The following is a 24073-nucleotide window of genomic DNA, read 5'->3' on the forward strand; positions in this document are numbered from 1 at the left end:
GGTCCAGAGGAAGAGGACAGCTCACCCATAACGGAGCATCTGTTGGAACGACTGCAACTTCTCAACAGCAGCCACGGGCGTCAGAAGGTGATCAAATGACACTTTTAACATGTTGAGAGACGCTAACCGTCAACCCAGAGTTGTGCACTCAACACCACCTTCCAAGCAGAAAGCTTTTACACATTTTCAGATGAACAAAAACAGAGTTTAATACCAAGAGAACTGCACTGAAGGAGCTTCTAGAAGATGTGGCTCAGCATGAAGTAGCTCGCAGCTCTGTCTCTGAAAAGACTTCAAGGCCCTGACAGCTCCGTACACACCAACACCCCTTACATAACTTCCACGTGAAAGGAGCCAAAAGACCAGAGGGGACGTGGAGCAGGCAGCACCTGAAATGTGAGCATCTGTCTCCCGACCTGGACAACAATCGGGGCAGAATCTGCCTGGGGTAGTTCTTTTGCAACTCTGGAGTCTGCCGAAGGCTTGCAACTTCCAGGGGAAGACTTGACTGGAAAATTGCAGTTAATTCTGGTCAGTTTCAGCTAAACAGCAGCTACCCACCCCCTCCCCAGCCTCCGAGCAGGCAGCTGTGCACCTGTTCCTGGAGCAGCCTACGTGCAGCTTGCAGGAGCCCAGGTGGGCAAAGAGGGCCTTGTCCTCCAAGTATCAGTGATTGCTGCTTCTAATAACAGAGGTGCAGACAAACAGGTCGGGAGCCACTGCTGTTGCACCTCCCCACTTGTTTCAAGCCCCACCCCTTCCAGCTGAAGGGACTACCAGGGGACTTAAAGGGCCAGTGCCCTTTTTTACCCTCACTCATATTTCACTTTTTCTCCTCAGGAAGGAGCTAGATATTAAAGACAAGGACAGTGAGAAACAACTGCACATACAAGGAAAATAGAAAGTGTGTGCCCAGGGAACATCTCAGAAAAGACCTGAGAAGACTTTAAGTTTACATACATGTCACGTGGTCCTCAACACAGAGACCACCTGCAGCAATCACAAAACAGCAAACCTAGGGAAAAGGGGAGAATCTCATTTCCAGAGTTACCACATTATTAGAGCCAAATGTCCACTGTTCAACAAATATCACAAGGCTACAAAGACACAGGAAGTGTGGACCATTCAAAGGAAAAACAACTCCACAGAAACTGTCCTTGAAAACAATCTACCGGCAGACCTGCTAGACAGACTTTTTAAAAGATGCTCAAAGAAACAGGGCAACATCCAGTTCCAGTTCCATTTCCACGATGCACTTAGGTGAGATGTCACCACTGCGGGGAGCTAGGTGAGGGGCACACAGGACCTCTCTGTATTGTTTCTGCAACTTTCTGTGAGCCTATAAATATTTCAAAATAAAAAGTTTAAAAAGTATATATTGGATGCCAGAACCTAGTGAGGACCTAGTAAATCACACTGGGTGATTTTAACTCCCTTTTTTATGAGGAAACTGAGACGCCAGTCTCCTTTAGGGCGAGGCCTCCATTAAACTCAGGCGCTACTGGCATCCGGCTTCTACCGCCAGCCATCTCGGCAACCTGCTTCCTCCTCCTGCCACATTCGCACTTCTTCCTGGCCATCTCCCTGCTCTGCACGCCTCTCCTCTCACTTCTTTCCCCCAGGACACAGTCTTTTCTTCCTTCTCCCGCACCTCCTGCCTAGCAGTAGAGACGACCAGAAAATATCCATGTTGGTTTGGTCACTGGGAGTCTGCTGGGCTTGGCACTTTGTGGTTCCCTCCAGGCCTCACACTGTCTTTCATTCCTTTAGAACATTTTGAAATCCTTAAAAAGTAACAGATCAGAAGTCATTCTGACGTCATCGGGCTTGGACACGCCCCAAGACTGAGACGTCTTGTTCCTTGGGACTTGCTGCAATCACCTACCCAGGGTAACCACCATGTGTCTCTTCTCACACAAATCAATTTACAAGCCTATCCAGTGCAGTACAAACACTCCATCAGCAGTATCATTTGCAATTGGCCATTTCAAAGAAAGCACTACCCCAAGTGGCTAAAGCAACAGAAATGCAAACGTTAACACTTCTTTTGAGTGTCTGTGCTTCACTTTCAACTGCTTTTTATTTCCACATGGGGGAACAAGAGGAGAAGTGCATCATAGAAGACATTCCCAGTGACACCCTGATAACAGGTAGGTAAAATGTACTCTGTTGAATGCTGAACTCAAGCTGTCCTTTGTGGGATTATGCTAACCTCTTGGTGTGTATATACGGTTTGGCAGTGAGTATCGTGCTGTATGGTTTTCTCGAGACAGTTTATCAAGTCATGCAGACCAACATGAAAAGAGCCTTTCAAGTGAATTGCATAATTCATAAACAGGAAACCCAGAGGCAACACCACAGACTCCAAGCTTGATTTGCTTTTCCAGTTGTCAGGTTTCCTTCAATAAAAGGATCAGATGCCGTTAACCACGCCAGCCGTGGCTGAATTCTCAGAAGCTATGTCAGGGCTCGCGGTGGGCCCAGTAAGATGGACAAAGCAGCACACGCTGACGTGTCCTCTGAACACCCGCATCCCACAGGGAGGCTGCTGAGGGCACGCATGAGCCTACCCAAGACTGCTGCCTGGGGAACCTGCCATGGCGGGGATTCTGCTCCCACGTACGCGCCACAGTGAGCTTCCCCGGCCAGCGGAGGAAGAAGCAAGCGCCAGGGTCTGAGAACTGTAAAAAACCCAGTTCAACCGTCAAGTCAGAGCCCACATTAAATTCCCTGCTTTTAATGCAAAAAAGAAAAAAGAGAAGCAGGATGTAAATCTAAGGGTTCTCTTTATCAGTGCCGAGCACGTATTCCTACGTCCAGTTCAAGTTCCCGTTGAATCGTGTTGTCTCCTCTGTTGATCTTGGCTGTCACATTGGAGTGTTCTGTCGCAAAGACTAATGCCCATCCTGCAGAAAGTCAAACCATGCAGCCAGCATGGAGGCAAAGAGAGGGAGTACAACATGAGGGGGTTGGGATGTGTAGGATGCGGAGACACACAGAGCAAAGCTGGCGGGTGTTAGAGCCCGCACTTCTGTCGTGGTCGCTGTGGAAAGAAGCTTTGTTTGGGACTGTGGCATGGGAACAGATGGCCCACATCCAGGTCCCAGCTCTGCCACCTAATAACTCTGTGCCCTTGGGCAAGCGCCTGAACCTCTCTGCATCGTTTGTAAAGCAGGATGAAAATAATAGTGACACCTATTTCTTTTGGTTGTGATGACGACTGAGTTCATACTTGTCAAGCTCCTAGGACCGAGCCAGACACACAGAACATACTCTAAGGGTTTGCTTGTGTCACCGGACCCTAACCCCCTCATCCCAGGGACGCTCCGAGTCCTGGGTGAGCTGCTCTGTGGTATGTGGCCGATGTCCTAGTAACCTACAGCTTTTTCATACTGCACTTGACGGGTTGCAGGAGGAGAAAGGGACACGAGCACCCTGACTGCTGCCTGTGGCCCGCTGGAGAGACTCGTGGAGAAAGACCCCCTGCAGGGTCTGAGGCAGGAGGCTAGTGTGGCCACTCAGTGACCCGCAGAGGCGTGCAGGGCGGGTCTGAGTCTGGGCAGCCCCCCTCTGTGAGGAGCCATTCAGTCCTCACCCCCATGGACACTGCAGCCCACCCCTTCCCTGTCCTGTTCTGGCCCTTCCCTTCCCCAGCTACCCCTCATCCCTGCCTTCTCAAGCCTCCGTCCCTGATGTCCCCACTCTGCGGTGTCCACAGCCCTCACCCCCTTAGGGTCGGAACAGCTTCCAAAGTCTACTGCAACTACCAGGAAAATATGGAAACGTGTCAGGTCACAAGTTTTAAGTTTTCTTTAAAGGAGAATGTGGTCTACCGTCCCAGAATGTATAATATGCTACAGAGAAAAAATGGGAAAAGGCAAGAGAGAAGGGATAAAGGAACAAGGAACCAACAGGACAAATGGAAAACAAATAGCAAGATGGTAGGCTTAAATCCAAATACATTTTATATTACATTAAGTGTAAAGGCACAAAACTCCAATGAAAAGACAAAGACTGACTGGATTTAGAAAACAAAGCAACTAGACGTTGTTTCCAAATGAAACACTTTAATATAAGGAAACGTTGAAAGTGAAAGAATGGGAAGACATACCACGTACATATAAACAAAGGGAAAGGTGGTATAGACTTTCAGAAAATAATTATCACTAAAGAGACACAAATCGTCAATGTTGGTTTAGTTTGGATGTGTTTCCTCCTCAACTCTTATAAACTTTTTAAAAAGGAATTTGAGCATCAATTAAATCTCCACTCTTGTTATGATTTTCCTTTAACTATAATTGTGTCTCTAATCATCAGCCGATTATTGTGATGTGCCAAGTAATGTAATAGCATGCCCCAAAGTACAATTCATAAACATCCCTTTTATACAAGAGCTTCCTTTCATGTCTGCAGTACGCTCTCATGCTCATTCTGTGCTGCAAGCCCTGGACCTGAAGCCAGACTTTGGCCCAGAGCTCTGTACGCCCGCACCAGGAGGTGACTCTGTATTTCCACCCTCTGTCACCAAACCGTCGCAAAGCCCGTGCTGCCTATGAAGTCCCTGACCTTGGTTGTGAACACATGTGTCAGACTCTATTGGGTTAAGAAGCTGTGGGGACAAGGCCCCAAAAAGCAGTTTCCAGGCTCTCGGCCTCACATACAAAGGTGCTGGCCATCAACTGTAATCAGATGGCCATCAGCTGTGGCTAGTTGGCCGTCAGCTGTAACCCGTAAGCCATTGGCCACTAATATAAGTGCTGTGGCTACGCTAGCAGAAAAGATGGGGGCTAGCAAGAGCGGATTGCAGAGAGGCGGATGCCGCCGGTGAGAATATAGTGATATGACTCCCCCATCTATGGCTCCGTGGGTGTTCCTTTTTGGCCTCATCATGTCCTGCGTTCTTATGTGGGGAGCGGGACCAGAGACCCCGCAGGCTGCCCGGCACAACAGAAGCGCTGTTCCAAAATACATTTACACGTAATTTTTTGATCACCACTAAAAGGAAAAACAAATTTTAAGTTTTCCTGGGTATCTATGGGGACCTGAGACCATGTCTGATATCCCTGGTCCAGTAAGAGCACACACCTGTTGTCTCATCTCTTCACAGCTCTGAGGCCCCAAGGGTCCAATAAAATACACCCATCTAGAAAGTTCCAGAGTGAGACATCAGTTCCAGTCATCAAAATTTACCTAAAAGTGTGATTTTGCTTATAGGGACTAAAAATAGACTGCAAGGAATTCAAGGACTCGGCCTTCTTCCTTCCCTCCCAAGGAGGTGGCTCAGAGCACCACAGGACAGAGACCACTTTGGAGCCGACGGGGTGCTTGGGGAAGGCCGCAGCCACCAGGGTGTGGGAAGCTAGTGCCCCCTGGAGCGGCCCAGACACAGGATTCAAGTGCCAGTTGGCTTTGGTGTCCAGTAACTGGTGACTCTGACCTGTTCCCTTATCTGTAGACTGGAGCTACACCTGCCCCCACCCACACTTGGCACAGCTGTCACCAACCGCAGGTGTTCTGAGAGGTAACTTCCCACCTTGTACTTCGGCCTCCCAGAGTCTGCCCTAAACCACCAGAGAAGCAGGTGTAACCATGATTCTGGCTCAACCCCACCCCCACAGGCAGGAAACTGCCCAAGAAGCAGAGTAGTGCTGACACCCCCAATGGGGGCGGGGTGGGGATTCTAGCGGGCCTGGTGAGTTTTAAAACCACCAGCTGTCCTTGGAGACATTTTAAAAACAGAACTGTTGGTCCCTTGTAAGATGTGAGCACCAAGAGAAAGGGGGAGGTGCCACGGAGCACAGGACCATATGGGGGAGGCTCCTCATTAAAAAAAGCCATTAGAGGGGCCAGCCCAGTGGCTCAGGTGGTTGGAGCTCTGTGCTCCTAACTCCGAAGGCTGCTGGTTCGATTCCCACATGGGCCAGTGGGCTCTCAGCCACAAGGTTGCCAGTTCAATTCCTCGAGTCCCGCAAGGGATGGTGGGCTGTGCCCCCTGCAGCTAAGATTGAACACGGCACCTTGAGCTGAGCTGTCACTGAGCTCCCGAATGGCTTAGTTGGTTGGAGCACCGGCTCTTAACCACAGGGTTGCCGGTTCGACTCCTGCAAGGGATGGTGGGCTGCGCCCCATGCAACTAGCAATGGCAACTGGACCTGGAGCTGAGCTGTGCCCTCCACAACTAAGACTGAAAGGACAACAACTTGACTTGGGGAAAAAAGTCCTGGAAATATACACTGTTCCCCAATAAAGTCCTGTTCCCCTTTCCCAATAAAATCTAAAAAAAAAAAAAAAACCAAAAAAAAACCTGTTAGATTGTTTTAAAAAAAAAAAAAAAGAGCCATTAGAATTCAGAACCAGTGGGAGTTTACTCCTGGTCACCTCCTTTCCAAGGTCCCCAGCTATGACCCCTGCACTCTTCCAAATACCAGCGTTGTTTTTCTTCAGAGTACAAAACTTATTAAAACTAGGAAATAGGAGAAGGTAAGTGAGTGTCCTGCTAAAAGCAGCTCCTATTTGTGTCCTTGGGGAAGGCCCACCACACCTGGGGTGTGGGGGTCTGGTGCCCCCTGGAGCAGCCCTGACCCAAGGAGTCAAGTGCCAGTGATGCCTCAGGGGGCTCCCAGGGGCGGGCGAAGCAGCCACAAGGCAGGACTGCAGTGAGGCCAGGCTCAAAAACACGTGGTAACACTGCAGACACATGACCAACACCTCAGCTTCTGAGTGGAGGCCCGGAAGTGAGAGCGAGGACCACGGGAGCGTCGTTCACAGCAGCCCAGAGGTGGGGGCAGCCCAATGCCTGTCGACAGAGGGACGGAGGGTGGACACAGTGCTCTCCACATACGGTGGGGGATTAGCCCCACAATGGAAGGAGATCCTGCCACACGCTGCTTCATGGATGAAGCTGGGAGACACCATGCTCAGGGACAGCAGCCAGTCACCAAAGGACAGATGTGGCATGGCTCCACTTATATGAGGTCCCCAGAAGAGGCAACTTCCAAAAGCAAAAGGTAGAATGGAGCTTACCAGAGGCTGGGGCCAGGACTGGGGCAGGGGCTAGGGCGGTGCCATGTCGGTGGGGCAGAATTAGTTTGGGGTGACAGTGGTGATGGCACAGCTACGTGAATGAATGCACTTAATGTGCCTGAACTGCACATTTAAAATGGTTCAAATGTTCAATTTTGTTACATATATTTAAAGACATTTAACAAAATAGTCGGATGAGATGCCCTCGGGGTTTGTCCTATCTCCAGGCAAAGGAACTGGGCATTTGTCCCTTCACTACTGGCTGGCTTCAGGCTAGTAGGTCACAGGTCACAGCAAAGCCGGCCATGTGTGGCCTCCACAGTGTCCCCCACAGCTGTGTGACTGCGTCAAGGCAGCTATTCCTCCCTGGCCACGGAAAGTGCTCCCGCATGCGGAGGGCCACTCACATCTCTTGAGGCCTTGCTGGCAGACACCTGTGGTTTCCAAGGCCAGCGCTTTGGGACAAGCGTCTGTACTTCCAGTCACTCATCCTCGTGAGAATGCAACTCCCCAAGAATGAATGTGAACAGACACCAGCACAGAGGGCTGTCCCATGATAGGAAAATGGGCAGAGATTAGGAGAGGCCTCAGCAGAGGAGGCCTGAGAAGCCAGGAAGGAACGGGTGCAAAGGCACTGGCCTGTCAGTCGTCCGGGCACAGAGCAAAGCCCAGCGGGTGCAGACACCCAGCAAATGCAGAATGAAACACCGAACAGCAGGCGTGCGAGCACACGTGCAGCCCTCGCCTGCTTGGCCGGCTTCACCACTGTGTGGCATCTATTGGAGCGGAGCACAGGCACCCCGCGACCCCAGTAGACGGCAAATCCCAACAGGAACACAGGCCTGGGTCCACGTGCATGAGGAGCATCTTCACGACGGTACTACTACTGTGTTTCCCAAAAAATAAGACCTTGCCAGACCATCAGCTCTAATGTGTCTTTTGGAGCAAAATTAATGTAAGACCCAGTTTTACATTATATTACATTACATTATAGTGGGTCTTATAGTAAAATAAGACTGGGTCTTATATTAATTTTTGCTCCAAAAGACGCATTAGAGCTGATGGTCCAGGTAGGTCTTATTTTCGGGGAGGTATCTGTGGCCGGAAACTGGACCCTGCCCGGGGCCCATCAGTATACCATGTAAAATAAGTCACCTCCACACAGTGAGACAGTGAGCGGCCATGACAATGGCTGAGCTACACCCTCACGACACAGCACAGACAGGCCTCCACAAAACAGCGATCAGAAGCTGACACAAGGGCACATCTTCACCTGAAGCTCAGAGACAGAACGATGTCTCCGGAAGTCAGAGGGGTGGGCACCTCTGGGCCGATGGTGAGTGGCATGGGCATGTCAGGATGCCAACTGTGCTTTGGCCCATCTGTGACAACTGGTTGAGCTAAACAGTGACGGTGCATGTGGGGCGTGCTGCATGCTGCGCTGCCTGTCAGCCACACATCACCTCTCTGCCCTCGCCCAGCGTGGACTCTCAAGAAGGTTCCCAAGCTGTAGGGAAGCCAAGGGTCCTGAGGGAATCTGGAGCATTCTAGCTACTCGAAAGCAACTGCTTTCTGTGCCCAGGTCCCACTGGGGTCAACCAGACAGCTGGTCTTTGAGCCACCACACTGCAGGCCCCCGCCGTCACTCCTTCACTCGTTCCTCAAACATCAGGCAAGCAATCCATGTCCGCAGAGCTCTGCGCTCAGCACTGGACACCCGACACGGGACCTTTCTCCAGGTCTCTGAATAGACCTCAACTGAGGTTAGAGAAGAAATGCATAAGGACATGAGATGGTCACGAAACACAGGGTGGGAAAAGCAAGTTACAGATAGCAGGTACACTATGCGCTCATTTTTTATGAAGCACGTAATATGTACATATGGGAAAAGGCTAGAAGGATAGTGCCCAATACAGAAAACTTCCAGAGGAATTACTTCCTAAAATTTCACAATGAATGCATTTTATTCTTTTAATGCCAACTGAAATGGCCCATGGTCCCGACCTCAGGGACCTGCAGGGAGTCAGGAGTGGAAGAGACCCACATCAGGGCCACAAGGCAGGGTGTGAGTGAGGCAGCTGGCCTGCAGGCGCCCAGCTCTCAGCCAGTGTCCCCTGGGGGACACAGCCTGGGAGGCGAGGATGGCCGCAATCTGTGTCAGAAGCGCACTGTTTTGAAGTGCATGCAGGGTCCCCGGCTGTGCGGTGAGCCAAGGGGTTGTGGTGAGGAGCATGACCCTCGATTTGAGAAGTGAGCTAAGTTTTCATCCTGCTCAGCCTTTACTGTCTGGGGGGTCCAGACAACTCACTTAGCCCCCATCTGTGAAAGTGGGTATTATTCTACCAACTCCTCTGAGTTATGGGACTCGGTGGGAACTGGTAGAAAACACTGCACGTTGGAAACCCATAATAGTATCAGGAATCATTCCTCAAGGGCTTACATTGAGCTTACAATCTGCTAAATTCTGTGTGAAGCAGTCCACAAACACAACGCACTTACTCCTCATACCTTTACTCTCCTGCTTTTACCAAAGGGGAAACAGGCACAAGGCAGGTCAGCGTCCTGCCCAAGTGATCCTCTTCCTAGCCAGAACACCCTGCCACTCTCTCGCTATGCGGTAAGCAGCATGACAGGCAGCCTGTCCCCGCTGTGTCCCCTGGCCTGGTCCATCCTCACCCAGCACACGCTCTCTCAGGCGGTGCTGGTGAGCAGTGCTTCTCTTCTGCCACCTGGTGGTAGCCGTGCGGCATGACACCTCCCGCCATGCTCCCCTCCCACGGAGGGCCTGGCGGAGTGCTCAGGGCTTGAGATCACAGCGCTTTAACAAGGGGCGCTCTGGCATCATTCATTCAAAACCCTTTACTGAACACGTACTGGGGGTACTTCCACTCACCCCACACATCCTTCAGGAGCTTCTACCGTGGAGCCAAACACCGCACTGGGCTTATGGCCAGGCCCCAGTGGCCCGCGAAAGAGGACACAGCATGTCTCCTGCACTCCAGCACCTTACAGAGTGCAGACAGGGTATCAACCCCAGAACAGCTGGCTCACTGACAAGAGCCCAGTGTGGGCAAGTGTGGCAGAGTGACAAGAGCCCAGTCCCGGAGAAATGGGAGGATGGCCCCTGGCAGAACAGGGACACCCAATCACCCCAACTAGAGGCAGGCAGAAGGGGAGAGGCAGGGGGGTGGAAAGATGCACTGTCCTCCTAGGAGGCAAGGTAACCATCTGAGAGATGGCGGCAGGAGGCTGGATGGGGCACAGCATGGGGTTTCTATCTGGACAGAAACACACAACAGAAACTTCCAGGTGGCCACATATTTGGGAAGCGGCTGATCCTCATGGCTGTGTGCTTTTCTCTAGAACATTCAGCTGCTTCTGCAAAGGTGCCTGATCAGGGTGAGTTGGCGAGAAAGCGTTCCCCGTGTTCTGCTGTTGTCACATCAGCCCTGTAATGTCAGCCCTGTCACGTCAGCCCTGAGGGCAGTTGATGGGCTGCTCCCTCTTCTCTCCTCATTCTCTTTGTCTAATGGTTCTAGCGATTCCTGGGGAGGGCTGACGTTCCAGTTACAGTTGTAGTGGGTTTGTCTAGCTCTCCTTTTAGTTGTTTCACTTCATGTTTTGAATCTGTTGTTTGATGCACTGGGGATGGTGAATTCACCCCTTTATCACTAGGTAAGGACCCTCTCTGTCCTTGTTAGTTCTCTCTGCTCTGAAGTCTACTTTACCTGGCATCTGTAAAGCCACTCAAGCTTTCTTTGGATTCATGTCAGAGTGGTATGTTTTTATCCTTTTACTTTTAACCTACCTATAGCATTATATCCAAAGTGATTTTCTTGTGAACGTCATACGAGTAATACCTGGGTCATTTTTAAAAAATCCATTCTGATCATCTTTGCCTAATCTCTGTTTAGACCATTTACATGTAATTATTGACATGTCAGGATTTAGGTCTGGTATTTTACTAGCTGTTTTCTTTTTGCTCCCTCTGGTTTTTATTCCCATTTTCCTATGTTCCTATGGGTCACTTGAACGTTTTGTGTTATCTGTAGTATTTTTCTCTGTGTCTTTTTGTATAGTTGTTATTATTGGTCACTGCCCGTGGGAATACAATACACATACCTGACTTCCTAGTCTAGGAAGATCAACATTTTACCATTTCAAGAGGAATGTAGAAACCTTATCACCATGTAAATTCCTTTGCCATCCACCCTTTATAATATAGTTGTCTTAAACATTACATCTACATACTTTAAGAACATTGTATTTTTTTTTGCTTCAACTGTCCAACATTTAAAAACAATCAAACAACTTTTTTTTAAAAAAACCAGAATACTCTACTGCAGTTTCCCAGATATTTACTCTGTCCGTTGTTTTCTCTTCATTACTGAAATTCAAAGTTTCCTTGTTACCACTTTCTCTCTCTGTTTGAAGAGCTTCCTTCAGCCATTATTTTAAAGCAGGCATTCTGGTAGAAAATTCTTAGTTCCCTTGATCTAAGAATATTTTGCCTTTATTCTTAAGGAATTCTGGTTGCCAATTCTTTTCTTTCAACACTTTAAAAATGTGCCACTTCCTTCTGGCCTCCAAGTTTCTGGTGAGAACCCTGCTGTCATTCAAACTGCTTCTCCTATCAGTAATGCATTGTTTTGCTCTATTTTCCACATATATGTATTTTTTTGTCTTTAGTTTTGAGAGATTTGATCACGATGGGTTTGGAGAAGTTTATCTTGTTTGGAGTTCACTCAGCTTCTTGAATCTGTAAGTTTTTCTCTTTCAACAAATTTGGGATGTTTTCAGCTGTCATTTCTTCTAATGTTTATTCAGCCCTATACAGGCAGACCTTGTTTTATTGAGTTTTGCTTTACTGCGGTTCATAGATGTTACATTTTTTACAAATCGAAGGCAAGACCCTTTACCAGCAAAAAGATTGCAACTTGCTAAAGGCTCAGACGATGGTTAGCATTTTTTAGCAATAAAGTATTTTTAATTAAGAAATGTACATTGTTTTTTTAGACATAATGCTAATGCACACCTAATAGACTACAGTATTGTGCACACATAACTTTAATATGCACTGGGAAACCAAAATAATTCGTGTGACTCGCTTTATTGCAATGTGTGCTTTATTGTGGTGGTCTAGAGCTGAACCCTCAACATGTTTGAGACACGATTATCTCTTCTTTCCCTCTGGGATTCGCAAACTGTACACCTTCGACTATTGTCCCACAGTTGCTGAGACCTCCTATTTTGCCATTATTTTAAGGGGGTTTCAACTTCTTGTTGATGCCCTTTTATGATGGTTGCTTTAATTTTTTGTTTTGTTTTGTTAAGGAGGATGCAGCTCACAGTGGTCCATGCAGGGATGGAACAGGCAACCTTGATGTTATTAACACCACGCTCTAACCACCTGAGCTAACCGGTCACCCCTAAAATTCTTGTCAGATAACTCCAGTGTCTATTCATTTTGGTGTTGGTGTCCTTTAACAGTCTTTCCTCATTCAAGTTCAGATTTTCCTGGTTCTTGGTATGATGAGTAAATCTGTAACATATCCTGGACATTTTGAGTATTTAAAGATCCTATTTCAGCAGGCAATCAACACATTAGATTCAGAACACACCCTTAAGTTAATTCAGTTTTCTGAGACTTTGCCCTACTGTTCTGGTCTACCCTGTTTGTGTGCAGAGGCCAATCTAAAACCTGGGCCGCATTCCACACCACAGGTGGATTCTCAAAGCTTTTGCCATTGATTCTGGTTGGCTCCATACCCAGGCTGCTCAGAAGTGTGTCCAGGACCTCAGACATGGTCTCCAAGACCCCTTTCTCCAGCCCCCTCCTTTCTGCGATCCTCCCTCAGCTCTCTAGTGCAGAAGAGGGGTGCAGCCTCTTTCCTGCCCTTCTTAGAGTGGGGTGCGCATCTCCACAGGGACCCACCTGCCTCCACCTTGGAAGCACCCGGTGGGGAGGGCTACAGTTGCTTTCATCTGGAGCAGGGCAGGTATACTCAAAGAACTCCATCCTGCAGGACTGCCCTGCTCCAGATCCTCTGGCTACAGAGAGGTTTTTCTTAAACAGATTTTCTCACTCTTTTCTTTGTCTCCGTCTCTCTCAATTTCACCTGTGGTTGCAATTTCTCTAGCTCCCAGGCGAGGACATACAGGGGTGCGGGAGACAAACAGGGACCTCTCTGCTGAGTTATGCATGAGGTCCTTAGCCAGTCATCTTCTTTCTTCATCTTTCAGTCTTATGACAGTTGCCCAGCGTTTTTAGTTGTAATTAGCAGGAGGAATAGGATGGAGTGGACTTGCTCCATTTTTTCATCAATGACACTTTTGTTTAAAGCCCTTCTTCAGATGGACCAGCCTAAAAAGCATAGAATATGCATTATATATAGTTCACAGATTTCAGGAAGGAAGAGACCAGGTCCATTCACAAGATGGCTAAGGCTGTAGTCACCCCAGAGTGCAGGCAGAGCTTGACACTTTGCTGTGGCCTTCAGTTCCAGGAAGTGCTCTTTCTCAATGTCCCCAGAGTCCCTCACGTGCCAGGGGCTGGATGAAGCTCCCGTCTCAGGTCCCTGTCGGGGATGGCTTTCCTCCTGCCTCCCAGGGGGGCAGTGTGCACTGGCTGTACTCCTGGGCTTCGGAAGCAGATGACCTCAGTGCCAAGTCTGCCTCTACAACTTATTCCCAGGTGACTTTAGGCTGTGGCTTTACCTCTCTGAGACTCAGTTCCCAACTTGTAAAACAGAATTCAACACTGTTTACAGCCTCCACCACTAGCACTTGGTCCAGCACCTTGATCATGATGACAGCATCCTGCTTCCACTCTTGATCCTTCTTTATTCTTTTCTCCACACAATACAAATTTCAAACTGAAAACCACATCATTTCACTCCTCCATCCAATTTCTTTCCAAATCCTCACAGCAGACTGGTAGGCCCTCCCTGGTCTGGCCTCTGTGAGGCCTTCAGCCTCATCTCCTACCGTTCTTTCCCTGCTAACCTCACTGCAGCCACTCTGCTGTTCCTTGAACACCCAAGCATGGTCCTGCCCCAGGACCTCTGCACATGTTCCCACACAGAATGGCCCTTCCCAAGACAGAGACAGCATCACATGGTGCTGAAGGAAAAGGTACAGTGCCCAGGTTTGAATCTTGAGTCTGCCACTTGCTAGGTATGTGACCTTGGGCAAAGGACCTTTTCTATGCTTTGCTTTCATCATATATAACTAATACAAAAATCGTCATAAAAATAGTATCTACCTACATAATGTCATTAAAAATTAAGATTATATATGTAAATTCCTTAGACTGGTGCTTGGCACATAATTAGCACTGAATGTGATATGTGGCTATAATTTATATATATTATAGTTATAGTACATAACTATAAGTATTATAACATTGTACATATTTCACTCCTCTGTTCCTTCAGGTCTTTGCTCAAATGTCAGCAAAGCGCCCTGAGTCCTCCCACCCCATCACCCTCAAGTCCCTTTGCACCATCCTATCCCTGTCACCTGCTTCTTCCAGGATTAACAACTTTGACATTATATATTGGTTTGCTTGTTGTCTGTTTCTGTCTGTAGGAAAGCTCCACGGGGACAAAGATGTAGTCTGTTTTGTCCACTTCTGTCCTCAGCTCGCAGAACAGTGCTTCCGCCATGGAGGTGCTCAGTGACAAATGACTGGGTGAATGGGTGAATAAAAATACTCCCCTACGAGCACACTTTGAGAGTAAATGAGGTGAGGCCTGTTACGTGCTTTACACAGTACCTGGCAGGGACTCGTCTTAGCTGTTTCCCAGTATTTTTAAATAAATGTTAGCTATTTTTTCATCCACATCATACCTTGAAGGACACAAGGAGGAAGTGGAGCCATATGAGGCCTATTATGTCCTAACGGGATATAGTGGGGGCCGTTCCGGCCATCCAAACAGTAGCAGGAGCCTCTGGAGATAACGCAAGGAAGGATTCAACATGACACACCTGAGCTTTAGGAAGGAATTATGCCGAAGTGTTCAGATAAGTCCCAGGAGGCAGAAAATGAAGGCAGAAGCACTTAAGAGGTGTCGGAGAAGGGCTCAGCGCCTGCCAACGTGAAGTTACATTCTGGGTGGACAGCCCTCATGGGCTTGTTTTGTCTTCTTTCACAGTCCTCAAAGCTCTCAGGCTTTGGAGGGATATGTCCTATCCCCACTTTTCTGAATAAGGAGCTGAGGCTCAGCGTGGCGAAGTAGCTTGCAGGCAAGAGAGAGACAGGAGCAAGAGACCAAGTCTTCCTGCATATCCATCTTCTGACTTGCTGCGTAACCTAACCACCAGATTAAGCTGCACAAAGCAGCCGTATTTTGTGATTTGGATACATTGAAAAAGAAAAATTCCTTAGTCAGTAGTCATATATAACTGTTCCTTACATTTACTTTATATAAATGTCTTGTATTTTTGAAACAGGGATTTTCAAGCTACAGCAATGGGACGTGGGCAGACATGATTTCCTGGAATCTGCTCCTGGTTTGGGGCTGTTTGTGACTGTTACAACTTACAATGATGAGGTAAATCATCCTTTTACGTTTGTTGCTATGATTCATGTGTCATATACCCCCACAAACCCTCAGGTCTGCGCTAAGCACTCAGTAACCAGTGCCTACAATCTTTAATGTGCAGAACCACAAGTTAAGGCACCGCCTAGGAACTCAGAAGGCACCTGCATTCCATGTGCCTCACCTAGCTGAGAGCAGACGCCGGACACGGGAAGTTTACAAATAACACAAGCAGGTTCACTGGTCTTGCTGGGCAGAGGGACCCACAGGGCCAAGGTGTCCCTTCAGCTCTGTAGGGGCAACAGCCCACACCTCCCAGCGCCAGGGCCAGACAGGCCCACTCCTGTCCTATCCGGGGCTTCCTCTAGTATGAGGCAGCCTTTGGACTGTGTGGTCTCTCTGGGAGCCAGCAAAGGAGAGGAGGCACCATGAGCAGGTGGAAAGAACATGGGTTTGGGAGCAGAGCCAAGTTCAAGTGCAGGCTGCCCTCTACACGTTGTGTGCTGAGCAGGTTCTTTGCCTGCTCCGATCCTCCGTTTTCCCATCTGTACAGTGCATGTAACAGGCATCCATTCCGACCATGCCACCTCAGTACTCCCCACTGCTGGGCCCAGTAACTCACACAGGTGTGGGGACACTTCGCTTTGGACGTATAGTCATCCTGGGACGTGTTCATGGGGTGACAGGATGGTGGTGGGGCACAGCCTTGCAGAACAGAACAGCCTATTATTCTGGCGGGCAGAAGGCTCTTGATGTAGACAGGCCATCATTCCTATTCTTGCGAAAACTGGATGATGATACATTGACCTGAGCTCAGGGCAGACATCTGACACCCCCACTCACATGGAGACTGGAGCTGGGTCACTGGGGACGCCATTGCAAATGGACTACTGGACACTTGATTCTCACCTGTTGTCAGTCTTCTCTTGGTGCACTTGGCACCTCCCTGACAATAGGTCCACTGGGACCTTCTTCCCAACTCCAATCATCTGTCAGCACAGCAACCCTACACCCCCCACCTCCTGTGCTTCTTACCAGGGACCCCAAGGCCTGGGTCTCTGGTTTTTCCCCAGCAACCCTTCAAATGTCTCCCTAGTTTAGTAAGCCCAGGACCCAAATTTTAGTTGGGCTAAAAATTGTCACAGAAAAACCTGTTCACTGTTTTTAAAATAAAAAAGGTTTGTTTTCCACAAGTACAATTGCCTGAAACAGTACCTATCCCCTTCTAAAAGAGAGGAGAAATATTTTCATTCATTTTGCAAACATACAACAAATTTTTTCATGGGCCTAATACATACACAGCCCTCTTCTTGGCCTAGGAGAGACACACCTCTCACCACAGGTCTTATTTTCAGGAAGGCCCTCTCCACTTGGAATATGAAATAGTTCTAGCTACAACATTCCTAACAAGCTGAGATCTCCTTTAAGGCCCCTGTCAGCACCCCCACAAGAACTTCGACTGCTCGTACCTGAGCCAGTGTGTCTGCGGACATGGGCTTCTCTATGTTGGCCCCCCACCCCAATCATGACTGACAGCCCAAGGGGACAACATGGCTGGCAGTGTGAGCAGGGCAGACCACATCAACAATATATATGCATCTTGCTTTCCATTTTCCCTTATTCCATGTCCAACTTTCCTGTTCCATTTTGTAGAAGAAAAACTGTGGTTTCTGAGAGGTTAAATGACACACAAGATTGCTTCATCAGCAGGTGAAACACTGAGGTTTAAATTCAAGTATGTTTTTTCCAATACACCAAACTAGTATGCATTCAAAACATGTTTGCTGACTTGAATATTCACTGGAAGTAGACTATGCAGAAACTTGATATGAAACTAAAGCTCAGAAATTGAATTTAATAGTTAATGAGCAGACCCTGCATATTTTTTTCAGAGAGAAGAGTTTTGTTATTCATTCAAAATTATAACTCAATTGTAAAATCTGACCCTTGAATGCAATCTTATTTAATAAAATTTCCCTATCAGCAGTCTGTTAAAAGGAATTAAGTACATAGCAAGATCCTCTAATTTTCTGCAAATTAAAATCGAAAGACTTAAGACTTAAAAAAGGAATACTAATTGCATTTTCTATGTGTAATAGATACCTGATTTTCAATGATTTAATAGCAAACAGAGCCTCCCCCACTATCAGCACCAGATGGTGCTTTTGTCACAGTTGATGAACCTACACTGACGCGTCATCATCATCCAGAGTCCATGGTTTATACTAGAGTTCATTCCTGTTGTACATTCTGTGGGTTTCCATTATAGTGTCATACAAAGTGTCTTCACTGTCCTAAAATTCCTCTGTGCTCCCCCCTCTTCCTCCCTCTCTCCTCCCTAACCCCTGACAATCATGGATCTTTTTACAGTCTTCATAGTTTTGCCTTTTCCACTCTGTCACATAGCTGGAACCATACAGTATGTAGTTCCTCCATGTCTTTTCACAGTTTGAGAGCTCATTTCTCTTTAGTGCTGAATAATATTCCATTGTCTGGATGAACCACAGTGTATTTATCTATTCACCTACAGACGGACACTTTGGTTGCTTCGAAATTTTGGCAATTCTGAATAAAACTGCTATAAACATCTGTGAGCAGGTTTTTTTGTGTGGATATCACTTTCCATCTTATCTGGGTAAATAAATGGCATATTTGCTGGCTCATATGCTAAGAGTATGTTGAGTTTTGTATGAAACTGCTAAACTGTCTTCCAAAGTCTCTGCACCACTGTGCGTCCCCACCAGCAGTGAGTGACAGCTCCTGTGGTCCACGTCCCCACCAGCACTTGGTGGTGTCAGTGTTCTGAATTTTTGTTGTTCTCATACGTGTGAAGTGGTATCTCATTTCTGCCTCCCCACACACACCGGTTGCCAAATGATCTTTCATTGAAATACTTTCCTTTGTAGTCTTACTGGCTGGGCATTCCACTGCACCACTGTTGATGTCATCTATGATGTCATGAGGGTGGCGGCCATCAACATGCCCCACAGACTGGGCAGCCCCCAGGATCTCTTTAATGGTTCCAGAGAGTTCTCTAGCTAAAGATCAGTGCTGCATCTGTCAGGCAATTTGACAAACTCATCAAAAGTGATATTTCCACTGTGCTTAATGTTTTTTTTGTTTGTTTGTTTTGTTTTTGTTTTTCCTTCTTTCTGTCTGTTGGCGGTTCTCTGAGGGCTTTGATGATCTGGGCAGAGGTAGAAGGTACTACCTCAATCTGGGCCTGTCTGTTCTGAATGGTCAATTTCACTGTTATCCTCAGACCCTTCCAATCACCGGTTGCTTTAGCGATGTCATCACCAACCTTTTTTGGAGACAGACCTAGGGGGCTGATCTTGGGGGGGCCAGGGCAGACGTGGCACCAACTTCCCCACCAGTGTACCTCAGGTACACGACTTGGATCTCGTTGGGGCACGGTGGAGGCAGCTGGTGGCGGATGAACCCGGATTCAGGAAAACTAAAGAAAGTTGTACCTCGGCCTCCTCTGAGTCGCAAGCCGAAAGGAAGTGGTAGCTCATTTTTAATCTGAATTCCCTAATAACATACGATGGGGAGCATCGTCTCATGTGCTTATTTGCCCTCTGTATGTCTTCTTTAATGAGGTGTCTATTGAGATCTCTTGACCATTTTTTAATTGATTTGTTCATTTTCTTATTGTGGTTTTCAGAGTTCTTTGTATACTTTGGATAACAGTCCTTTATCACTGTGTCTTGTACAAATACTTTCCCCCAGTCTGTGTCTTGTCTTCTTATTCTCTTGACAGTGTCTTTTGCAGAGCAGAAGTTTTTCATTTTAATCAAGTCCAGCTTCTCAATTATTTACTTCATGGATCGTGCTTTTGGTGTTGTATATAAAGTCATAACCAAACCCAAGGTCATCTAGATTTTCTCCTATGTTGTCTTCTAGGAGTTTTATTGTTTTGTACTTCACATTTGGATATACAAGGTCTAAAAATTAAGTTCACAAACTTGTTATTAATAGAATGATGTTGCTAACCTTTTTTCAATATCAGAGGGACTTTTCATTATTAATTTAACCAAGTTTACTATTTGGAAGTGCTGAAAAGGCCGCAGTAAAAAGACGACCTGAACTTTTCGCCAATTCATGGCTCTTGCATCACGACAATGCACCAGCTCACACAGCACTATCTGTGAGGGGAGTTTTTAGCCAGGAAACAAATAACTGTATTGGAACTCCCTCTCTTACTCACCTGATCTGACCCCCAATGACTTCTTTCTTTACCCAAAGATAAAAGAAATATTGAAATGAAGACATTTTGATGATATTCAGGACATCAAGGGTAATACGATGACAGCTCTGATGGCCATTCCAGAAAAAGAGTTCCAAAATTGCTTTCAAGGGTGAACTAGGCACAAGCGACGGTGCATAACTTCCCAAGGGGAGTACTTCGAAGGTTACCATAATGATATATAGCAATGAGGTACCGTGTTTCCCCGAAAATGAGACCTAGCTGGACCATCAGCTCTAATGCGTCTTTTGGAGCAAAAATTAATGTAAGACCCGGTCTTATTTTATTATTATATTTATTTATTATTATTATATATTTATTTATTATATTTATTATATATATAAATATATATATTTATATATATATAAATATATATAATATATATAATATATATATAAATATATATATAATATATATATAATATATATATAATATATAATTATATAATATTATTTTTATTATATATATATATATTATATATATATAATAATTATATATAATATATAATTATATAATATATATATAAATATATATATATAATAAATATATATATTTATTATATTTATTATATTTATTTATTATTATTATATATATATTTATTATTATTATAACATAAGACCGGGTCTTATATTAATTTTTGCTCCAAGACACATTAGAGCTGATGGTCTGGCTAGGTCTTATTTTTGGGGAAACACAGTAGGATAAATTTCTATAGGTAGAACTGCTGGGTCAATGGTTATATACATTTTGGGGCACCAGCCCGGTGGCTCAGGCGGTTAGACCTCCATGCTCCTAACTCCGAAGGCTGCCGGTTCGATTCCCACATGGGCCAGTGGGCTCTCAACCACAAGGCTGCCGGTTCAACTCCTCGAGTCCCGCGAGGGATGGTGAGCAGCGCCCCCTGGAACTAAGATTGAACACAGCACCTTGAGCTGAGCTGCCGCTGAGCTCCCAGATGGCTCAGTTGGTTGGAGCGCATCCTCTCAACCACAAGGTTGCCAGTTCGACTCCCGCAAGGGATGGTGGGCTGTGCCCCCTGCAACTAGAAAAATGGCAACTGGATCTGGAGCTGAGCTGCGCCCTCCACAACTAAGACTCAAAGGACAACAACTTGAAGCTAAATGGCACCCTCCACAACTAAGATTGGAAGGACAACAACTTGACTTGGAAAAAAAAAAAGGCCTGGAAGTACACACTGTTTCCCAATAAAGTCCTGTTCCCCTTCCCCAATAAAATCTTTTAAAAAATAATGGTTATATACATTTTAATTTTTAATACATACTGCCAAGCTGCTCTCCAGAATGGTTGTTCGATTTACATTCCCAAAACAGTGCCTGGAGATAGTATTGCTCAAAGCTGTCCTTGGGTACTTTTGAATCTTTGCCAACCTGGTAACAAACAAGGGATACCTTACTGTGGTTTGTATTTTTATTACTAGCAAGTCTGAAAGTTTTTCATGGTTATTGGCCACTTGATTTCTTCTTCAAGAATTACATAATTTTTACTAGATTATATAGGGGAGATTTATTTTTAAGAATGGCGAATAGACAATAAACTTAAACTATGGAAATCCTCAATCCTAGGTATTATTGTCAAAGTTACATGGCCCGCAAGGAACATTCTACTTTACCTCACATTCACCTGGCGAACACATCATTTGCCTGAAATCTAATTCGACGAGGCTTGTGTCACTTGGAGGGAGAGGGCTGGTGAGTACCCGCCTGCACATCCCTGTTGATGAATGCGGTGCCAGCACTATTCAGGCATGACATCAGTAGCCAGAGCTCTGACACCTGGACTGGCTACAAACTGATTGAAGTCCTGCACCCAGATCTCAGTACAGCAATGGGGATGGGGTCTGGGGAGCTTGGAAGGGATTCAAGGGGGTGCCATAAAGTTGATTAAAGGGCTTGAAAAATAAGAACTGTGAGGGGAGGTTAAAAGAACTGTGATTATTCAGGCTTGAAAACAAGTGAAGGCTGAGGGTGAATTAACAATGGAATTCGAATAAATAAAACTCTTCATGGTAGATGGTGATCGGCTATTTTCTAAATGTGCTGAGAACAAATGAAGAGAATTTGTACTTATCAGAAACTTAGTTATCTATAAAGAGAACTTTCCGGAGACCAGAATCTCTCAGCACCAAGTGAATTTGCCTGATAGCAAACTCAGGAAGTATGACTGCCCTCAGGCCAGCGGGTTACTATTACAAAGAACACTACTGAGAACAATAGGGAAGAGAATGGTAGTAAGGGAAAAAAAAGATGGAGAATAAAGTGGGGCCTGCTCTTGATAAGGGGAAAAGGAAGGAGAGAGGGACCGAGGACATGGAAAGGGGAAAAGTACGGAGAATGTGGGGCTGTTTAAAAACATGCTTCTTCCTTTCACTGTTCACACAGAGGATCCACTTAGACATTCGGATTGGAGAACATGACCTTGATGCCGCTATTGCTCAAGCAAAGGACAAAGTTAATGAAGTTAGCTTCAAGCTTGAACATCTAATTGAGCAAATTGAGCAAATAGTCAAAGAACAAAACTATCAAAGGGTCAGTATACCTAGTCAGCTCATTTTTTACATCTTCCTGCCAGGAACGTAATTCTCCAAAGCCCCTGAACCAAGGAAAGAACAACCTCCTGTTCCTCGATCTTCCCCTCTGAGCCTAACTGTGGACAGGTGATATGTGGGGGAAAACAGTCCTTCACTCTGTCCATTGCACCCTGAGCTACTCTAGGAAAGAGGGCACTGGCACATTCACCTTTGGGGTGTGAGCTTACAGAATAAATAAATAAGTGCTTTCAAACACAAACCACGTATCTGAAGAGGCTCAGTATGCCCCCTTTCTAAATCGCAAATTTTGTTCCTGTGACGTTCTGTGTTTTCTGGGCCACTGCACTCAGTGGACTCTGGTCAGATGAGGGCTCAAATCCACTCCACCACTCACTAACCCTGTATCATCTCTAGACTTCAGTTTCCTTATCTGGAAAATAAGATGAAGACAGGTGTGCTTGGCACAGTGCCCAGCTTAAAGTAAAGTAAGAATTCAAACAATGAAAATCTACTACTGTTGGGTAATATTCACTTTGCTTAATGGTGACAAATGTATAAAATAAGCAATCAAACACTTGATATTTTACACCAAAATACAAATATTTGTGTTATAAGGTTGATTCTTACTCCTTGTCTTAAGCTAACAACACACTTGGGTTAGAAAATCAGAGACCTCACTTTGGTACAAGATACTAATTGGAAACATTAAATATCTCAAATGCATATAGTACCTTCCCCTCAAATTCATGTGTTAAGAGACTAAACCTGCCTATTTCTCTTCTACATAGGACCGTGAAGAAAATTTCCGAATGACCAGTGAAGACACAAACAACAATGTTTTATCATGGGCTTTTGCACAAACATTAATCTTTATCTCAGTTGGAATTTTCCAAATGAAGTACCTTAAAGACTTCTTTATAGCTAAGAAGCTTGTTTAAAATGTTGATAAAGACAAATAACTACAAGCTAATCTTTGAGTTAATAAATCAAAATACATTGTTTCATTCAACGTTATTTTGTTAACTTTCATGAGGAAGAAAATGATCCCCAGTCAGGGCCACTATCTGTGTGGGGTTCGCACCTTCTCCCCTCATCTTCTCTGGTCCTTCGGTTTCCTCCCGCGTCCCAAAGATGTGCTCCTGAGGTGAATGGTGTGTCTACATTGTCCCAGTGTCAGCGAGTGAGCATGGGTGCACCATGTGATGGCAGGACCCCCCCTTGTGCCCTGAGCTGCTGGGACAGACTCTGGCCACCCATGACCCTGAACTGGAATAAGCGGGTTGGAAAATCATTACCTTACTTGTTTTTATCAATTGTTCTAAAATTTATGTAGAGCTCACATTTATTTCGATGTGTAATATTAGAAGTATTTTGGGTCTTTATTTATTTAGAAGTTTGGTGATTTTTGTGTGTGTGTGTGGCCATAGGAACTTAGGTCTTGTTTATGTCAATAAGCCTGGGGTAAAACTAGTTTCGTTACACATCAGTTTGCTTAAAGTCACAGCTTCCAAGAACATATCGATGATGTTAAGTGAGAACTTACTGTACTTTCACGATCTCAGACATAGAGGTTGAAATTAATGTTATCGCATTGTAACTAATACGACATTGCTTTAACAACGCAGCTGCTGGGGCATCCCAGTTTCAGGTAGCCCCTCTCATAAAAGAGCTGCACTTCCGCTTTAATAAAAATCTTGGCTCCTCTACCTC

The 24073-nt window shown here is 46.0% G+C and overlaps 1 protein-coding gene and 1 pseudogene across 2 annotated transcripts; one reads left to right on the forward strand and one right to left on the reverse strand.

Moving 5' to 3' along the window:
• Window positions 1-1955: 1955 nt before the first annotated feature.
• LOC308496236 (transmembrane emp24 domain-containing protein 11-like) lies at window positions 1956-23301 on the forward strand (the record flags this gene model as incomplete). Its single annotated transcript, XM_081045135.1, has 5 exons — window positions 1956-2150; window positions 15478-15578; window positions 21399-21524; window positions 22215-22361; window positions 23152-23301. Exons 1-5 carry the CDS (start codon window positions 2027-2029, stop codon window positions 23299-23301), a joined length of 648 nt encoding a protein of 215 aa, XP_080901261.1. The 5' UTR covers window positions 1956-2026.
• Window positions 15804-19124, reverse strand: LOC308496028 (large ribosomal subunit protein uL11-like; annotated as a pseudogene). Its single transcript has 3 exons — window positions 19113-19124; window positions 18479-18992; window positions 15804-15856 (listed from the first exon to the last, which is right to left on the reverse strand). The product of its transcript is annotated as a large ribosomal subunit protein uL11-like (transcript).
• Window positions 23302-24073: the final 772 nt, after the last annotated feature.

Source organism: Rhinolophus hipposideros (genome assembly GCF_964194185.1).
Source record: "Rhinolophus hipposideros genome assembly, chromosome: 1".
NCBI lineage: Eukaryota > Metazoa > Chordata > Mammalia > Chiroptera > Rhinolophidae > Rhinolophus > Rhinolophus hipposideros.